The 20,956-nt window shown below is 41.7% G+C and overlaps 1 protein-coding gene across 1 annotated transcript in view; it reads left to right on the top strand.

Annotated features, from left to right (window-relative positions):
* Positions 1-20,956, top strand: part of gabrb4 (gamma-aminobutyric acid type A receptor subunit beta4) — a 60,608-nt gene that overhangs the window by 12,321 nt on the left and 27,331 nt on the right. Inside the window, exon 3 of the mRNA XM_017491941.3 lies at positions 17,942-18,009. Within this exon, the coding sequence (XP_017347430.1) occupies positions 17,942-18,009 (68 nt within the window). The remainder of the gene's footprint in view (positions 1-17,941; positions 18,010-20,956) is intronic.

The following is a 20,956-nucleotide window of genomic DNA, read 5'->3' as shown; positions in this document are numbered from 1 at the left end:
TACGCATTCAAAATGTACAGTCTCTCTCTCTCTCTCTCTCTCTCTCTCTCTCTCTCTCTCTCTCTACTGCCGATACGGATCAACAGTATCGATGACGTCATTCTGCACTTCAGCTTCTTATCAGATTTCCGTCCAATCAAATGCTTTCTAGAATCTGAAGTGTCCCGCCCCTAACGTTATAAAAACCCATAGTACTAACCGTCATGTACGGATTAGTCCAGGCTTTGAGGTAAATTAAACGCTATTGGCTATTTAAAAAAGGGGAGGCGCTATTGACCACTCGATATGCCCTGACTTCCTGTTTCATTGGAAACGCTACGTGTTTCAAGGCGCTTCACGGGGACTTTAAATACATTTTAGGCGACTTTTAATGTTTGAGATTTTTGCAAAAAGGTCGATTTGATGTATATTATGCCTCGTATGATGTTTTGCACGGAATTTACTGTATTTCTAAATAATAATAATAATAATAACTTTAATCAAATAGATACATGTTCGACGGATCACCACAAAACACACAGAGTCGACTAAACTCGAGCCGTAAAGTTGTCAGAGGAATTTTAAATGGACTTATTAGGTATAGTTTATCTTCAGTGTAAGACAGGAATCTTTATAAAGGTTCAAGAAAGCATGAAGTGTATTGTTGCTCAGATTTTTTTCATTAAAAGCAAAAGTCCTACAAAAGTTTGAGTTGGATGTTTTTTTTCACACTCATATTCACGTGCAGGTCTGTTTCTAACAGCGTTTATAACGATCATTTCCGACGTCATTGTTCTCCCATAAAACCGTTTCCTTGAAAAAAAACACAAAAAAAAACAGTGAAAGCATGTCAGGGTCCAACCCACCCCCCCCCCACCCCCACCCCCCGTGGATTTAACGAATTTCAACAGCATGCGTAAGAAACCTTGAACAGTTTTCAAAGTAATGTTTGTTGTAAGAAGTAAACAGTGACACGTAGTCCGATTCGGGACCTTGGAAAGAGTTCACACGGCGGCTTCACGGTCTTGTCGCGTTGGCCTCGGCTCCCGTTGTTATTTCGCGAGTAGCCGGATTGTTAAGCTTGTTAGCGTTCGTCTGGGTTTTTCACTTTCTTCTTTGTACTGTAACGTAATGGTTTTATCCAGGAGAGGCTCGTGACCATCCATCCATCCGACCCTGAAAAGGATAAACGGTATAGAGGACGGATGGAAGGAAGGAAGGGTGGATGGATGGAGGCTCGGGACCATAGATCTTGGTGTTGCAGGACCACGTTAATAACGACATAGCCTCAGACAAAATGAAGTTGAGATGCTATCCGACTCGACTTGTGCTACAAAGTCTAGTGAATTTTTAGAGTAACGCCGTAACTCAGACTCGAGAGCCGACGACATCCAGCGTACAGTCGAGCACTTCCTCCAAAACACTTTTCCCTCTATTTTTTGTTCTCCCCAAACTGTGAGGAAGCTCTCTGCGATTTCAGTTCATGTAAATGAAACAGGAGACTGTGTGTGTGCGTGTGTGTGTGTGTGTGTGTGTGTGTGAGGAAGACACTGCACTAATTACACCCGCGAGGATCTTATTTATGACCTCAATAATCAGGTCAGCCTCCGAGGACCATGATTTTTACGAGATTGAGGTTTCTCATTTAAAGTCGTTCCTCGCAGTGAGAGATGCGTCTCCGTGTCCGAATACGTCCTCTGTAGCGTGCGCGTCCCTGAGACTCGCATGCTTGTGTTCTGCACGTAAAAAAAAAATAAAAATACGCCGCAATTTTAATTAACAGAATGGAACGGGATCTGCGACTGTCACACCTGAGGCCATGAATCATCAGGACTCCGTGTTACAAGACTTTTTTTTTTTTTTTGTGTGTGTGTTGGGGGTTGGATGCATCGTATTTTTATTTATTTATTTATTTATTTTTTAATAAGTCTTGTTGATGTACGTACGGTAATGAGAAATACGCAGAGTGATTTTTTCCCCTCTCTTTCCGTGATGTGGAAAGACTGCAGTTTGTTTTAAGTTCAGCACGGTTCCACCGCATAGAGCTGTTCCTCTCCTAGTAGAACCGCATTGACGCTGAGCACCACGTGTTCGTTTCGGCGAGATGTCTGTCGCTGAAGACAGATTTCAAGTTAGCGAATGCCGCTCAGCAGGCCGTCATACAAAATTCCACATAATCAGTGATTAGTACAGTGACTCTTGTTTTACTGTGGAGATGCGAGTCCTGATGGAATAGCAATGACGCTCTCTGTACCTGTTTATTTAATGCTCCGAATCACTGTATTTGGATTTAAATCCGAAGTGGGTGGAGCCTAATTCTTTTTATTTGATATGAACCCTACCACTATGTCTCGGGAAATGCAGGACAGCTGTTTTAATCCTGCTCGCACAAGTCCCGTCTGCGATATTTTCTAACAAATCTAGTTGATATTATTTTCCAAAATAGAACTAAAAGAGTAGCCTCATTTAAACCACTTTAACGCGGACCAGGCCGTGACTGAGAGTGCTGTAAATGCACCGCGCAGTCCTGTACCTTCACGGACGTTGTCTTTCGTTGTTCCGCAAGCTTCATATCTGACAGCATGGCAGTAAAAACCTCCCGAATAGTGCTGCTCCTCTTCGTGTCGGTGTACAGTACGCATCCGTTCGGTCTGAACGTCGTATTGCTATTCGGTTGTTTTATGCTGCTCGCACCAGATTGTCTACCCTCAGGGTGCATACCCATGAAGTATCTGCTACCGAGATCTTTGGTCTGAAAGGAGAAACACCAGAGATCCCAGCAGAATTAAAAGCATGAACCAAAAGCCACAAATGACATTATCTTTGAGGAGCCTACCATTCCATCCACGTTGTAAGTGGCCCCTGTGGACTTCTGGGAAATCTAATAAAAACTCCAGTGGCCGGTAAATTGTATCAGTAAGTGTTCACGCTCTCCACCCTTCTCTTACCATGTCAGTACCTTTAAAAGCTTTGTTAAAGGAAAAGTGAACATATTAAGTTTGAGACTGGGATCAGATCTCAGCTCTGTAACAGACAGAATGCTATGGTGCTCAGAAAGAAAGAAAGAAAGAAAGAAAGATAGAGAGAGAGAGAAAGATAGAGAGAGAGAGAGAGAGAGATAGATCGATCGATAGATAGATAGATAGATAGATAGATAGATAGATAGATAGATAGATAGATAGATAGAAAGATAGATAGAGAGATAGAGAGACAGACAGATAGATAGAGAGATAGATAGATAGATAGATGGATGGATACACAGTTAGATAGATAGAGAGATAGATAGATAGATAGATAGATAGATAGATAGAGAGATAGAGAGACAGACAGACAGATAGATAGATAGATAGATAGATAGATAGATAGATAGATAGATAGATAGATAGATAGATGGATGGATACACAGTTAGATGATAGATAGATAGATAGATAGATATACAGATAGATAGATAGATAGATAGATAGATAGATAGTTATACAAATAGATAGATATCTAAATAGATAGATATACAGATAGATAGATAGATAGACAGATAGATAGAGAGATAGATAGATAGATAGATAGATAGATAGATAGATAGATAGATAGATAGATAGATAGATAGATAGATATACAGATAGATAGATAGATAGATATACAGATATACAGATAGATAGATATACAGATATACAGATAGATAGATAGATAGATAGACAGATAGATAGATAGATATACAGATATACAGATAGATAGATAGATAGATAGATATACAGATATACAGATAGATATACAGATAGATAGATAGATATACAGATAGATAGATAGATAGATAGATAGATATACAGATAGATAGATAGATAGATAGATAGATAGATAGATAGATAGATAGATATACAGATAGATAGATAGATAGATAGATAGATAGATAGATAGATAGATAGATAGATAGATAGATAGATATACAGATAGATAGATATACAGATAGATAGATAGATAGATATACAGATAGATAGATAGATAGATAGATATACAGATAGATAGATATACAGATAGATAGATAGATAGATATACAGATAGATAGATAGATATACAGATAGATAGATAGATAGATAGATATACAGATAGATAGATAGATAGATAGATAGATAGATAGATAGATAGATAGATAGATATACAGATAGATAGATAGATAGATAGATAGATAGATAGATAGATAGATAGATATACAGATAGATAGATATACAGATAGATAGATAGATAGATATACAGATAGATAGATAGATAGATAGATATACAGATAGATAGATATACAGATAGATAGATAGATAGATATACAGATAGATAGATAGATAGATAGATAGATAGATAGATAGATAGATAGATATACAGATAGATAGATATACAGATATACAGATAGATAGATAGATAGATATACAGATAGATAGATAGATAGATAGATAGATAGATAGATAGATATACAGATAGATAGATAGACAGACAAATGGGTGTTTCTGCAACTACAGTCACTTTTGACTCTGAAATACATATAAAAACATTCATATAAAAACAATAAAAGATTTGAATTTAGAACATGTTTATTTTTCAACCAATTTCAGTTAATCTGGTTCTTACAAAACGTCGTTACCGCAACGTCACTATAGCGTTCATCTGATTCATTTTTCTTTTTTTAAATTTTTATAAAAACGTATATTTTTTTCAAGCCTTGCGCATCTTTGTAAATACTGATATTAAAAAATAACCTTGAATTTTCTCTACCGTGACACCTCCAGCTGCTGCGGAAATGACGCGTCCGCTACTATTGCAGATAATCAGCAGCGAGCAAGGTCTCTCGGCTACATTAGTTTTGACTCTTAGCATCTAATAAACATAAATAGGACAGTAATATAAATTTAGTTTTTAAATGTCGTTCAAAATACACAATTACTAAGATGTATGGTAAAGGCACACATTAAATACTTCAGAAGAAAAGATGATGTTTACTTTATTTCATGGATCTCGTGAGAGACGTAGAGCGGGTGGACCGACCTGTCCGTCATGTGCTCAAGTGCTAACGTAAAGTAACGTATAAATGCTTCATAAGTTTTTATTCACAAAATCAGTCATTATTTTTCATGTCGAGGTATGTAATGACACTGTTTATATTTATCAAGCATCATGTGACATATATTTCACTAAAATTCCACTGCTGAGACTTGGATAGTTGCACAAACACCCATATCTCTCTCTCTCTCTCTCTCTCTCTATATATATATATATATATATTTATATATGTTTGGAAAGCTTTTTATTTTTCGTATATATACTGGTGAGACTCATTAGGGGCAGGATTTTTCTTTATATAAATAAGAAATCAAATATTGAACCCAGAATTCAATATGATTGGTATTGAGCCTCCTTTTTTTTTTTTTGTGGAAATGGTGGTCTGGGGTTCACGTCTACCAAACGGTGGTGCGGATGAACCTAGTGCCGACCATTTTGAGACGCAGTTATGAGCCCCGCCTCGAAACGAGCCCAGAATCAGCCCCGAGTGCGAATTCGAAGTGTTGAAACACCTTTGGTTAGCAGTTCTTAATTATTATAAGCCCATGAGACGTGTATAGCCTTTAATGATGCCTCTATACATCTTTAAAGACGAGACAACCGCAGAAGGTTTACACAGTACAGTATATTACTAAAAACCATCGGCAAGTCACTGATAAACAGAAAGAAGTCGGTCCGTTTTGAGTGGGCGTGTGCCGTGGTGTTTTCCTCGGACTCCTGTGGGCTATGCAGAGTGAACGAGGGATGCAGCGAGTGAGAGACGAGGTGAAAGTGTGTTCCCTGTCATCAGTTTGGGAAGGCAAGTGGGAGCACTGAGTGACTCATGGAGATCCCAAACCCTTGTGAGTGGGGTGATCGCTGTATAATGCAGTCAGCAGAATGTGGAGAGAGAGAGAGAGAGAGAGAGAGAGAGAGAGAGAGGGAGAGAGAGGGAGGAAAAAACTCCACTGGTACTCTCCCCAAACCCTTCATTCTTTCACACCACACCCTAGAGGCCACATTTTAAATGTAGCTGTCATCAACGCTGGTGTGTGGTTTTTATTGCCTTGGCTCTTGGCTGTTATGTCTGAAGGACTGTGAACACTGGTCCCTTTTGCTCTGTAGGCTTCTCCTCACACTTCCCATCTCACCATAGGGACCTGCTGGTTCCAGTAGAGGAAGATGGTACCGTAAAACTACGACGTCTACCTCCGAACTCTCCCGGAGTGTTTGATAAACTAACAACTGTATTGTGTGCTAGATAAATATTTACAGAGCTGCTCTGTGGACTGACACTGGGGTTTGTTTTTTTTCCGTCTGAACCACTATATTACAGCGTCTATCCCTGTGTGTTTTTATGTGTAAGGAGTCCACATGTATACGCTTGTACATTCTACGCATTTTTAACGTTCTGTAGCATGTAGGACGAAAGTCACAGTCTGAATAAACAGAGACGGAGACGGACTACAAACCATCTATAGACTGTCATGAAGTGGCGTATTATCTGTCTTTCAGCAGTTACAGACACACGAGTCTGTTTTTTTCTGCTTATACCATAGTGATTTGCCAACGATTGCAATTTTCAAATGATCAACGAATGACACAGTGCACTTTTGAACAGTTTATCGTTGTGGAATGTCCACAAAACAAGCTCCTGTTCTCACTCACGTTGACCATGAACAGTCGTTCCCCTCCTCGGCTGTCGGCCTTTTTTTTCGCTCTCTCTTAAAGCTCATACGACAAAAAAAAAAAACGCAGCTTGTCGTGTGACCGCGAACCCGGAAAGCGTAAACTCCTCCGTCCGACTTTGTAGAAACTGTTACAAATCGCTGACACTGGAGACTCCTTACTTAAACATTACATGAACGTCTCCTGACAGAACGCTCCACCACATCGGGGATTTTTTTCAACTTCTTTGTTTAATCGGTTTATTATTAGTCTTAGACCACGTGGATCGTCCACCGTGCGCGTCCCCGTGTACGAGTCGTTACTATATCAGAACGAGGGGATTCATATAAACCCGTCGTTTACGTTACGACCAGAACTAGAAGCGTCCGGTTATCCCGCTACGGAAAATGAATCCACGACTGCTGATTTGAGAATTGAATTGCGCTGTGGTTTGAAATTGTGAGAATACTAGAGTTGGAAAGTTCACAGTCTATAGTGTTTATATTACTGAACATAAACGTATACACCGCGGGCATTTCGTGTAAAATTAGTCGATATGCTGGTTGACAGTCAGCTGACTGGTGGTCATTCGTCTGTAAACGTAGAGTGAGTAGATATAGAGGTTCTACACTGGAGTATTCCCCCTTCTGCTCCAAAAATAAATAAAAAAACAAGTGTTACGGAGATCACAGAAAGCAAGAATGGAGAGAAAGAAACAGAGTGAAAGAAAGCGAGAGACAGAATCAACCTCTTTGATGTGTACCAGATTACATCATGTTGCTGCAGTCACCTCCTACCTGAGCTTTAGGTTGCCATGGACACCAACGCTTTCTCCAGATACCTTCGGCACAGGCGCTAGCAGCTAACACGCACCGCCTAAAAGACATGTAAGATGATCAGATCAAACCAGAGGCAGCTGGAATTGAAAATACCGGAAAGGGCGGGTGTTTGGTGGGGAGGTAGAGAGGAGAAATAAATCATGCTCTGCAAAACCTATTATTCAGCAAGACTGAAAAATACAAGATTGTATTTTATATTTATATTAAATAGCGCTTAGTAATCTACCCAGTTTTGAAGTCTATAACATCTAAAAAAAAAAAAAAAAAGTCATCTCCGCCCGTACGTGTCCCAGAATACGTAGCGGCTCCTACAGTAGGTATACATCAAATACGGACGCGTCATCATTCCGCACCGGTTCTCCCAGTCTACGTAAAGCGTCTTTGTTAATAATAAACGAATCCCGTCAACCAGCAGGCTTGTTAGTCAGGCCCCTTACACGTGTCTCCATGAAAAATGTGGGGTTTTTTTTGTTTTGTGTGTGTTTGCATGCACAACCCATAAATCTTCAGCACAAAAGCTCAGGAATGTCATTGCAGAGGATGGATAGCGAGTGACCTGCGAATGATCTGTATCCTAACAAGGAGAGAAATCCCACTGATTTATGGCTTTACGGCTGGAAAATGCTTGAGGAGGTAGTCTTTACTTGAGGATAACTCTTGCACTTTCCGTTCCTGTAGGTGCACTCGTGTGTAGGAGAGCGTGTGTTAGAGTGATATGCACAGAAAAGCAAAATACGGAGGCCTATTTAATGTGCGGAGAACCGGGGAACACAGCCTACATCATTCGCATCGTGCACAATGTACTTATCAGCAGAATCAGAAATGAGAACGAAGCAAGAACTGTTGCTTGAAAATAAAAAATAAAAAAGGATGATGTGAGCAATACGCTCAATACAGCGTCCACTTCAGTAGGAAAACTCGTACACCTGTACGTCCATCAAACGATCCAATTGGCCAATCGTGTGCGTGATACGGGTCGATCGTTCCAGCTGGCCGTCACCTCGATCATCGGAATAGGGGAAAACGGTTGAGCTGGTTTTCATAAATTGCTGGGATTTTTCATGCACACGTCTTTAGAATGGTGCGAAAAACAAAAAACACGCAGGTCGGCAAAACGTTAACGAGAGGGGGTCAAAGGTGCTTCGTTCTAGCTGACAGGAAGGTTACGGTAACTCAAAGAGCTACTCTGTACGACTGCGGTGAACATTGAGGCAAGTGCGCAGAAGCCCACATGACGTCCCACTCATATAGGAACAGGCTGCGCAGTTTCAGTGATCAGTACCATGAATGTGCGTGGTGAGTGATTGATGCATTGGCGTTCCCTTGGAAACCAGGAGACACCTGCGAAGGGTGTGATGATGCTGTGTAAATCTCTCAGATAAATATACACAGGGTTAGATTATTACAGGGTCAATTACTGCACGGTAATGTGAGACGGTTTCAGAGCGGTGGAATACAGGATTAAAAGCATATCTCTTCATCACGTCTCAGGAAGACGTTCTGGCGGCTTTAGGATCTGAACCGAATGGAAGACGGTTCGGGTTGGACACAGGCTCAGACATATACGGTAGGCTTTCTGCTGTGTCCTTTGACTCATAACACGGATATAATCGTCGTCATTCGTTGTGGGTGTCAGAGGGGTTTATTCATCCAAAACATCATTCTCCAAAGCTGATTGGCCTTCTCTTGAGCAAGGATTTTATCTATTGCCAAATAAAGAAGAACATGACTCAAAATAACAAAAAGACACGTCTGGTCAGTTTAGAATCAGTGCCTCATACAATAAATATATCAGGTTCATTTTATTCTTCACAAGGATTTGTGTTGAAATTGTTATCAATGCTACAAACTACAAGTCTTTTCAAAGTAAACACTCAAGCCTGCGTTTACCGCCATAAAAAGATTCAAAGATCCGATGACACACGTGACCTTAATTATATAATAATGCAGATCTTGGACGATGACGTGGCTCTCGATTGTTTGTCTGCTTCATTAGAAGGCTGTGGTTAGCGTAGGTGTTCCCATTGACCATTAAAGCATAATTAATAGGCTGTTCGTTCTGACTCACCTTCTCCAGCAGCACGTTTGTAAATGTCAATACTGTGTTAATAACTACGAACGCCAGGTAAAGGAACGGATGAATATACTGATTTCAGCATCATTTTTTGGGTTTTTTTTTTTAGATCTCCTTCTGTCTCTCGATCTCTCCATCCGTCCATCCATCCATCCATCCATCCATCCATCCATCACCTGTGCTAATCAAGTACCTTCATACATGTACGTGATACACCGTAGATGCTGCTTTCCTTAAACAAACAAACAAAAATGGTGTAAACATGTGGCCATTGGGAGGGGGGGGGGGGGGGGTGGAGGGAAGATGAAATGAGAGGCAGTTTGAACACAACATACGAAAAGCACTGTGTCTCCCTTCGCAATGCTAAAATGACAATGCTGCCCTGTTGCTATGTAACCCCTCTGTTGCTAAGCAATGAGTTGATGATTAGAATTCCGAATCCAGAGGAAGAGTGGTATTTTCTTTCCATCGTTCTGCCAGGAGTTGCTTTCGCTGCTCTCGCCGTGTGTGACTGCTTTAGTGGAATGCGTGTTACTCTCGTCTAATCCCGATCCGTCTGATGCAATTATGCTGCTGAAGCACTGACCGATAATATACATCCTTAACGTCAGGAATACAGTATGGGACGCGGTAATGGATTTCAGCACCGGATTGTATTTCCATCTGCACTTTATCAAGAAATAAATCTCGAATGTTGGTCTGGATCTAAATATTGTTAACTCAGGATGTTTAGTATGGCTTTAGAGAGGTTTAGGGATTTGAAATCCATATCTAAAGTGCAATAATGATGGCTGAGTGACAGAAGAGGGCAGTGTATGCCACTCCTTACATCATCAATGGAGACAGGGCCTACTGCGCTCACAGCGTGTTTATTTTTGCTTAGACATATGATCTGCATCACAAACATGTCGTCATGATAGTTCTGTGTTCTCAGATCAGAAGGTGGGGATTCGTTTTCTATAACGGAACGGCTCCGAGAGCAGTAAGTAAAAAAAAAAAAATCAGTGCGTTCGGTTTAACACGCTTGCGTTATTGTTGCTATAGTAACAGCTCGTTCAGAAGGACTCGCATGTAGGGCGGAAGTCCGACACCATTGAAAGCTAATAATAAACGGATTTAAGAAAACGTGTTCACGTAACATTTAGGGAAGGAGTCTCCAGTGTCACCACCTTGTAGCACCTTGTAACTGTCATGTAATCAGGGTTTGAGACGGAAGCAAGTGCAGTTAAAGCTTTTATTCATTAGAGAACCGCCTGACGAATCCAAACGACAGGCGAAAAACGTCGTAAGAAAACAGGCGTGGGTCAGCACATCTTCAAACGGATATAAACTAGGCACGGCAAAGCACAAAATGAGAAACTAGCGACAAGATCAAGAACCGGACACGAGAACACGGAACAAAGGCTCGGTGACGCGCTGGCGGCAAAACACAGACACGCGATACTTCGCCCTGAGCAATGACACACGGGGGCTTAAATATACGACGTAATTATAAAGGGAAACGAGAACAAGTGAAGACGCTAGGAACGACCAATAATATAACAGGGGCGGAGACAGGACAGAAACCAAAATAAAACACACATGACAAAAGTAAACACAGTCAGCGCAAACCTGGACGCTGTCGCGCTTCGGGCGGTTCCTGGTGTCTGTATCATGTGTCCGTGATAGTTTATGTTTTGCTGTTTCCCGGCAACGTGACAAGCTGCATTTTGTGGGGTTTTTTTTGTTTGTTTGTTTGTTTTTTGCCTTATTAACGTTGAGAAAGAAAAAAAGAAATGCTGGTGAGGGAACCACTGTTTACAGCTGCTGTAACGTACATGAGGACAGGAACTAACTTCACTGAGTGATGTTTAATTCATTAAATAAATGAAACATACTTCGGACTGTACCGTCATACAAAAATAACCCACTTTGGATTATTACTCCGTACCGTGGTGTCCATTTCATAGCAATCGTGAGTTATATCCACATGTTGTCTTTACGTTATTGTAATAAGCGCTCAAAAATAATTCCTCGTGTACCGTCGTGTTCTCGGCTAATAAAGCACGGTTCTGACTTTGCTTAATGTAGACTCTGACGTACTCATGTTACACTTCCCAACCCAGTGAAAGCTCATCAACCCCGTTAACTAATTGAGGTAATAAATCTTTGGCAATATACTGTTAGGCCCGAGGGTCTGCAGCCATACATCATACAGATGGATGCTATACATTCTGCTTGTCCTGTATTAATAAAGCATGTAGAGCTCCACCCCAATGCTAAGAGGTACAGCACAGAGACATGTCATTATAGTCAGCATTACCTGTTCAGGAGACACATGACGTGTCAGGGACGAGCCATTGACCTGTGAGGATCGGGGCTCTGGGACGGAACATCATTCATCGTTACATATGCGGCTTTTTTTGTTGTTTTTTTTTGTTGTCATTGCTATATTTCCTTCGTCTCTTTTCTCTTCCCCTTACCACGTTGGTCTCTCTCAGTCAAGCCGAGCTCCTGGTGATTCACCCACTGTTTAGGAAAACAACGGCATCGGGGGAAACAAGCCGGTAGTCTGAACATAGTCAGCACCTCCGGAGATGCCACCTGCCATACATTTGTCATTTAAATATGTACATAGATTATAGTGCCATCTGTCTGCAGAGAGGCAGGGAAAGGAAAAAGTAATGGGTGTGAACGCACAGGATTGTAGATCAGAAGATTTCAGGTGTCCCAAAGCACTCGGTAAATAGAAGATGTATGCAAAAGGAGAAAAAGTAGAAGGAATAATCTGACGTTTGGCTCTTGGCGCATTACCATTTGTCTTAGTCAGCTATCTCAGGAATGCTGGGAGTTAGCACAGGTTTGAGCTGTGTGCCTGGTTTTATTGTTAGTTCTAGTGACCAGCGTCTGTTTTTAGACTACACCGTTGCTCAGGATTTGGATAGTTATTATAGATTACTCACGCTGACAGGAGTTTGTTAAAAAAAAAAAAAAAAAACAACAACAACAAAAAAAAACATCTTTATGAATAATCTGTGTGAATTTTTAAGAATAAGGATAATCTGATTGGATTTCTTTTCTTTTTTCTTTTTTTTTTTTCTTTTTCAATTTTATATGAATGAGAAATGAAGATTAACTCTAAAACTGACCTTAAGACCTGATAATATTTCATATGAGTTCATACCCGAGGCTCCTCGAAAACCTCTCGCAAAACACGACAGAAGGGCTTTTAAAAACATACAAAAGCTCACAAAGGGCACAGACACCGCAAGAGGCAGATATTGTGAGGAGATGTATGCGTCGGAAGACAGGAAATAGGAAGTGGTGAACTAGGAAGTAGAGAGCAGAAGGCAGGAACCAGGACATAAAGTATTCAACCTCTGCGGCGATACAGTTTAGGTGTGACGTTAAAGGCCGAGGCGACTACTATGGCAAAAGCTGATTTAGTATAAGTAACGTTCATGGGGACAAAAATTCCCAAATAAGAAAAAAAAATACAGCTTGTCATGTTACCGAGACACCACAAAACACAAACTCCTCCGTCCTGCAATCATCAGAAAACGTACCGACTGTTACAAAGTGCTCACACCGGAGACTCCTTCCATAGATGTCACATGAACGTCTCCCAACAGTAAGCTTCACTACATTCTCGAATATACGTTTTTCACTCCTAAATAACCTGTTTTATTATTCTAAGCCTTAAAATGATGTGGCACGTCCACCATCCGAGTCCCTGTGAAGGAGCTGTTGCTATAGAAACGATAACGGTATCAGAACGAGCGTGCTGGCGTTGGAACTGGTCAGAGCTGCTGTTATAGAAAATGTGCAACACACTCAGCAAACTCAACGTCAAAAGTGTTTTAGAGAGGAAGGAATTTATAGAGCAAGGCCCAAACAAGCTTTTAGTAGGATAGAAGAGACTCGGCTGCGGGTAAGTGGACTTATTTTCAGCTAAAATCATCAACAGTCATGGAAAAGCATTTATCTAACTCTAACTCTCGCTCTCTCATAGCAGTTCAGCTGAGGAAGGGAAAGCAGGGCGAGAGATCTCAGGGTTTGTAAATAGCTGATGAATGTACTTTGACATTCTCCTGGGAAAATTGTTGCCGGTTGCCTATACGGCGTCGTGAAAATGCCCCCACTTTTTTTTTTTTTTTTTTTTTTTGCATTGCCTTCATTTTCTCACTTTTATGAGGTAGAGATGGCTCTGGGAATGACTGAGCTGCAGGGTATTTAGGATGGAGGTGGGCTGCCGTGTCAACGAGTCAGCACAGGTACTGAGAAGAGATGGTGAAGAGAGCACAGTGCTATAATTAAACAGAAGCACTTTCACTCAGGTGAATATTTCAGAAGGAAAACGTGTACCAAACAAAATGAAGTCGATGTGCTACCACACTTGAATTATGCTCTGGGCCGCTATGCAGTGAATTTTTAGAGTAACCACACCACGTAACTTACGGCAGTTGAGAGTCGGCTACGTGATGTCATCCAGCGTACAGTCTAGGAGCTCGTTTTCACAGGTTTTAGAAGTACCGTTATTTCATTGCCTTTAATTGTAAAGCACTGTAGATATTTTTCCTTTTTTTTCTCAGCCTTTGTGTGGGAAAATAAGGTGACAGTCGTGCGCACATGTCATATATATGTATGGATATTATTCACTCCGTAATCCCCCGTTCCTCCTCCCTATGTTTACAAAATATCTTACAGTAGAAATAGTTCTGTACATCGTACGCGCAGTCTACACGTACCCTGTGCCTTTCTTTGCAAAAACCTATTAAGTTTACTGCCAATTATTTGCTATAAAATAAAGATCTTGACGAGAGGCCCAATCTGAAGTAAAAAAAAATAAAAAATCACGATCTTGGAAACCCTGTCATTAACTTTCCAGTCTGCTACTCCGCCTCCAATTCACAGAGAGAGCATGGAGCAGCGTGATTCCTGCCCCAGTGGGCCTTTACTAGCATTTGTTGCAGTTCCCATGTTTGACCACTAGGTGCAATAATCACAGCGATCGTGCAAAGTCTAGAAAGGCGAGCGAATCAACAGTACATCGGCTTACATCTGTCAAATCGCAGCATTTAAAAATTTTTAAAATGGTTGGTTACACATAAGAGGTTGTGAATGAGGACTTTATTAGCATTCGTTGAACGGTTGAAATATACGGTACGGTGGGGCTCTGCCAATCCTGCCCCTTCAGACGAGCCACCACTGAAGAAGAAGCTCGGGTTACTGTGCATAGTATAGGTTATGTGTGAATGTGTGTGTGCATGGTGCTCTGTGATGCACTGGTATTGTGACCTGGATTATTATAATGAGACTTTAATGGTATTATAGTGTCTGCTATTGATAAAATGAAATAAAATGCATCATGGACGATGTGGGATGTGACGTCTTATATCTACCACGAACTGATTTTTTTAGAGTTTATCGCCTCCGTTTAAAGAAGTGCGATTACAATACAGCTTCTAATTTACTTATATTCATTTAAATGAACAGACCATTGCCCTCTTTTACCCCTAGATATGCGTAAACCTACCAAGGGAAGATTTTGTTGTTGTTGTTGTTGTTGTTGTTGTTTTTGCCAGAAATTTCAGTATGTCTTCGGTTGTCCTCGTATCGCAATAGAACAAGGCGCACGGCCGAAACCGTACATCGAATGCACATCACAGTGTTTTCCCTTTCTCGCACTCACTTTAATGGTTCAGTACTTTTAAGAAATCTGACGCAGTTGAATAACATTCGAGGAAAGAGCGAACACGAATCTCATTATTGAGCGTTGTTTTTCAAATGACCATTTATTTTCCGTTTATTTAATCTACTTCTGGAAAATAACCAGCTCCGCTCTAATGAGTCTGAGTGCGCGCTACCGGATCATAAAGGTAGCACAACGTCGAGGCGGAACGAGACAAAACTTACAATTGCCTAAATTATCGCCACTTATTTCTAAGCGGAAAAGATTAAGACGTTGAATGTTTTTAACCGAGCCGGTGTGCGACGATACCTGAAGATGCCCGTGTTTGATCATTTTCACGTTCATGCTCGTGGTGAGGCGTCAGATTCCGTCACACACACACACACACACACACACACACACACACACACACACACACACACACACAAAAAAACCAATACGGAAATCCACGTACAGCACCTGTCACTCAGGTGTAGACTCATCAAACGAGCTCAAATGAAAGGTATATATTTTGATGCATTTCGGCGCCGCGCCGCATGAGGAGCTTTTATTCAGATGTATTGTTTAGAGCTGGCAGTTTTCCCACTCCACCATTCCCAGGGTCTGAAGCTTTTTATGAGAACAAACGTCCCGTGTGATTAAATCTACTGATTTTAATGTGTGTTAATGCTTTCCTGTGGCGTAAAGCAGTCTGTCTCTTCGCCAGCCTGGCAAAGTTAGTAAGTCAGTCACATCGATTACTTAAAGTAGGTGTATTTTTAACTATATCTTAAGCCGGCTTTCACCGGATATTATTACGACCGGTGTGTGATGTATCTCCGTATCAGAATACCATTACAGCAGTGTATTTCTGTATATTAACTCAGACGTCTGTGTCGTTTATGATATCCCCACCTCGTCCGTAACCTCTTCTACTACCGTGTCTGGAGATGTTCCTCACTGAAGATCACAGAACATGTGTGAAGAAGTTTGCGTTCCTTTCAATCGACGCAGTATAATCCCACAGATGTTTTACAATGCGCAGGGACTCCTGGCCATGGGACGATGTTCTAATTTATGTTTGTTTTTTTTCTTCAGTACTTCACTATCAGCTGCTGACAGTCAGAGCTTTGCACAATTGACAATCAGGAACTGTGATTCTCCACTCCCCGTATAAAAAGCTGTTTCACTCAGGAGGCCGCCAGGGACAAGGCCGATCGCTATCGGAAAACAAAGTGACTTGTAATGAAGCACAGCTCTGAAAACCATATGGAGCGAGAACACAGCAGACGAGAACTAGCGCTTCCAAGATCATTTAACACTTAGTTTCCACTTCATTCTCAAGGTTCACACAGAGACAACCCCAAATAGAATCTGCATATGCATTAGGCTGGTGCGATTTAACCATTTCATCGCCACGATGTCCAGTGACATCTACTCCGATTATATTATACTATATTATATTATGTTATATATTATATTATATTTTCCAGACCTGCCAACCTTTACGCATTTTGAGTAGGAGCACCGCAATTCAAGTACTAATTTAGTACTGTAGTCTGAGTACGTGTCTTTTTCTCCTCAATTAAACGTGAGATGATCCGATCGACATGTGAATATAAAAATGGAATAAAATCACGCTGCCTGGAAGCCCCGCCCCCCTTCCCTCCATCTCACACGCTCTTGATTAGGCTCGCGGCGCGCTCTCGCTGTCTGTCACGGTACACGGAGGATGTTTTGAATTCATTCATTCACGTGAAATAAAATCTATCGGGGTACGTCCCAGTTAGCAAACGTGAGAAACGTCTATAGCTGACATCAGTTACTATTCTTATTAGGGATGACGCCAAAAGGTTTTGGCTTGAAAGAAAAGAAAAAAAAGCGGATCGACAGTGAACGTGTCAGCCACGTGGACGTTACGGAACTGATTTACAGAACAAATAAACCGTTGCATAACTGTTTACAGTGCGTTAATGCAGAATCACCTGAAAAATTCTCCATCCCGCTGAGAGTTTTTGTGTGATTGTCTCTGCCTGGTAGGCAGCTCCCGACTCCACAGCTGGTGGTATTGTTACGCCTCTCCTGCTCTCCTTAAACCTGAAATGGTGGAAATGCTAATGTTCCTGTCTTCATATTTATTTATTTTTTTTAGGCTATCAGTTCTAGATGATTAAATCATTAATCATGATTTTTTTTTTTTTTTTTTTAAGTGGTAAATCACAAGCAGGGACAAATCAATATTGCACAAGCCTCATTTCCATACAGGCCCTGTGATCGCTGTAGGAAACGGCGAAACGCCCGATCAGCAAACAAATGGATACAGGTTCGATTATCATTGCAATTCAGATTGAAACTTATTACAAATAATGCTTCAGACTGAGCAGACGCGTACGTTCCTCCTTGCACCGGCACTGATCGGGTGAGAAAAAGCGGTATCGATCAGAACGAGCAGTTCCCAGAATGGCTTTCTGGAAACTTTCTGTTCTCTGCAAGCAAGTAATGTGTGCCTGAAAGAATTGGCATCATCTGATGGGAGCAGGTTTACTGTAAATGCTACCTGACCTTGTGTCAGTGTCATTACAGCTGACCCGCTGGCACAGAAAGCACCCTGTACTGAAAGAGAGCTGCGTTTCTTGGGTTACTTGCAGCTCAACAACTAACCTGACTCTTGTTTTTTTTTCTTTCTTTCTTTCTTTCTTTCTTTCTTTCAGGTCCCCCAGTCATTGTGGGAATGAGCATAAATATCGCCAGCATTGACTCCATCTCAGAAGTCAACATGGTAAGTTACACTGTGCTAAGCGCATCTTACTCCGATAGACCGCTTGCATTCGGTATTACGACGCACTTCCATTTTGGAAATCGGAATTGTTAGTGCAGCGAGAGAGCAGCTTCCTCTTCGGGTATCTCTAACTATCGTTCGTCTATTTATAAAACATACATAAGATAGGTTTTTCTCTTTACCATCGTAGTTGTGTACGTAAAAGCCTTTCTCCAGATTGCTAGATGCTAGACAGAGTATCTGAGCGGACCGATGTGAGTGTAGAACGTACTACAAACACACCAAGAAGAACTCTGGTAAGGGTCTTACTGTGTAAGAAGAACAGGATGGCGTATTTCTCTCACCATGCAACTGACCGTCTCCTTCAAATACGACGATTCGTCATTTCCTAAGAGCCAAGGATTATTAAAAAGTCCATTTCTGTTTCCTCTGCTCTTTATGTACCCATAATGTGCGTTTGTAATTATGCAGAACAGAGGTCGTGACCAGTTATGTAGGGCTCATAGACCTTTTTGCTCAAGTTAACCACCTTATGTTAAGCATCACCCAGGAGCCTTTAAAAGAGGATTTTAAGAGCAGTGCTCTACATTTATGCTGACAACACACCCTAGACTTCTACCATGTAGACCCCATGCTGAGTTATTGCATTCATCATTTCCCCTATGCCAAGTCAGGGATCTTTTTAGATTTTATGAGAGACTCGGCCTGGGCGACCAGCGCCTGCGTTCGTAAAACGCCTCTGAGGAGGACCGCGGTCCCTGGATCAGCTTTTCTACCGAATGTGTTGAAACTAAGACGGGTTCGTACGATGGGGAATTGCTTTCAGGTCAGCGCTTTGCTGTGATCGTTTCTAAATGCATGCTCAGCCTTTTTCAGCTAGGAGCACTTTATGTGGCCTGTCATCAGGCAAATAGTTGGAGATACTATCCCACTGGGGACCTTCAGTTCCCCGCAAGCCCCTGAGGCGAGCTGTGGCCTCGTCATCAGAGAAAGTTCTGGCATGCCTCCTGGCCCAGTCATCAGATTGCAGTCGAGACTCTTTGAGACAGCAGTCTTCACACGACTAAAATAAACCCCCTGTCTAACAGATGTGTGAGGATGAGGCTGAGCCCGGAATACAAAAGCTCAACTCAGCTTAAGCTGGTCCTTACACTTCTATTCTAAACTTCCCGTAAATCCTGACCAGACCGCGTTCTATTCCAAAGCGCTACGGAGATGGCGTTTCTCACTGTGCAGTTCTGCCTGAGAAAAGATGACGAATTAAGACAGTCAAACGCAATCCCGGGATGAAATCAAACAACCCGTACGCGGCGTAACACGATACCTATCGACCGTTCCCATCGCATCACCTAAAACACGATACGCACGACACGCATAACAATTTTATAATCAATTGTCATTATTGAATCAGAACGAATCATCGAAAGCAAACACGAGCGCATTGTCTTATACAGCGCACTGAGAAAAACTGCTGAATTGTGGTGCAGGTGTGTGAATTCGCCGCCAGTGCAACATGGCAGAGTTGCTGATGAAATAAAATATTCAGAGAAATCCCACTGAAACTCACCGACATTCTTTAATATATCTAATATCTAATACAGGGATGTCCGAGCTTATCCGGAAAGGGCCTGAATGTGGGTGCAGGTTTTTATTCCAACCAAGCAGGAGACACACCTGATTCCACCTGTTTAATCAGCTGATCTTGGCTTTCAATACACTCAGGTGTGGCTTCTGCTTGTTTGGAATGAAAACCTGCACCATACCGGCCCTTTCCGGATAAAATTGGACACCCCTGGTCTAAAGAGACAGGAAACTAAGAAATGGGGATGCAGCTGATTGTCATTTGCTTAGAATTAATATAGCCCCCTAAAAAAAAAAAAATCTCATTTAGAAAATCATGATTTCTTTTCCAAATGGTAATTGGCACACTTATATAGCGCTTTACACTGTGTCTCATTCACCCATTCACACACACACCAATAGTAGCAGAGCTGCCATGCAAGGCGCTAACTTGCCATCAGGGGCAACGTGGGGTTCAGAGTCTTGCCCAAGGACATTCCGGTATGTGGAGTCACGTGGAGTCACGTGGGCCGGGAATCGAACCACCAACCCTACGATTAGTGGACCACCCGCTCTACCACCTGATCCACAGCCGGGGCGGCTTTTCCACTTGTTTTCCACGGCTTTTCCACTTTTCCACTTGTTTATTCAACAGAATATTAGAAGATATTATAATAAATGCAATGACTATCCTATATACAGTTTGACAGTCAATCAAAACAAACAGTGGATATACAACTTATTATATCTCCGTGTCTGCATGGTCTACAAAAAACCCCCCCTCTGAAGTCACGTCAAGCCTGCGTCATTGTTGTAAATAAATGACATGATTTTTCCCCCGAGACTCTGATCCGTTTGTGCCCAGATTTTGGTACGTTTGGTGACATTGAACGCTGTTTTCGAAACAATCCAGAGAACCAATCCCTAGTCCTCTTCAAAATGATGGTCTGCGGTTCGCGTGACGCGAACTGTGGCGCGGTCATCATCGTGTGTGGAACAATAAGCGTACGGAGAACGTGCTTTTTTGGTTAAAATGGGAGTCCGAGACGCCATCTTGTGAAAATTGGAGCCAGAATCCGCGCAGTTGAGACCTTATAAATGATTATGGTTATCGATGTACAAAACCAGACGTTCACAGGACTGGCACACGTGAGGTGTGAGAATTTGTGCTGACAGCATCATAAAAAATGCTGCACCGGTCTCACGTGCAGTCCTGCATGTCTAAAGATCTTCTTGTATGAGATCTGCTTTTCCTTTGCAGGTGTTTCTGCATGATGGCAGACCGTGCGTCCAGAAACAGTGTCGGTAGCACAGGAAAATGGTCTGAGATTAACCTAGTGCCTACCATCCAACCTGCGATTATAAGCCCCGCCCACCAACGAGCCCA

Source organism: Ictalurus punctatus, chromosome 18 (genome assembly GCF_001660625.3).
Source record: "Ictalurus punctatus breed USDA103 chromosome 18, Coco_2.0, whole genome shotgun sequence".
In the NCBI taxonomy this organism is placed as follows: domain Eukaryota; kingdom Metazoa; phylum Chordata; class Actinopteri; order Siluriformes; family Ictaluridae; genus Ictalurus; species Ictalurus punctatus.
Note: the sequence above shows the minus strand (reverse complement) of the source record. Positions and strands in the feature narration are given on the sequence as shown.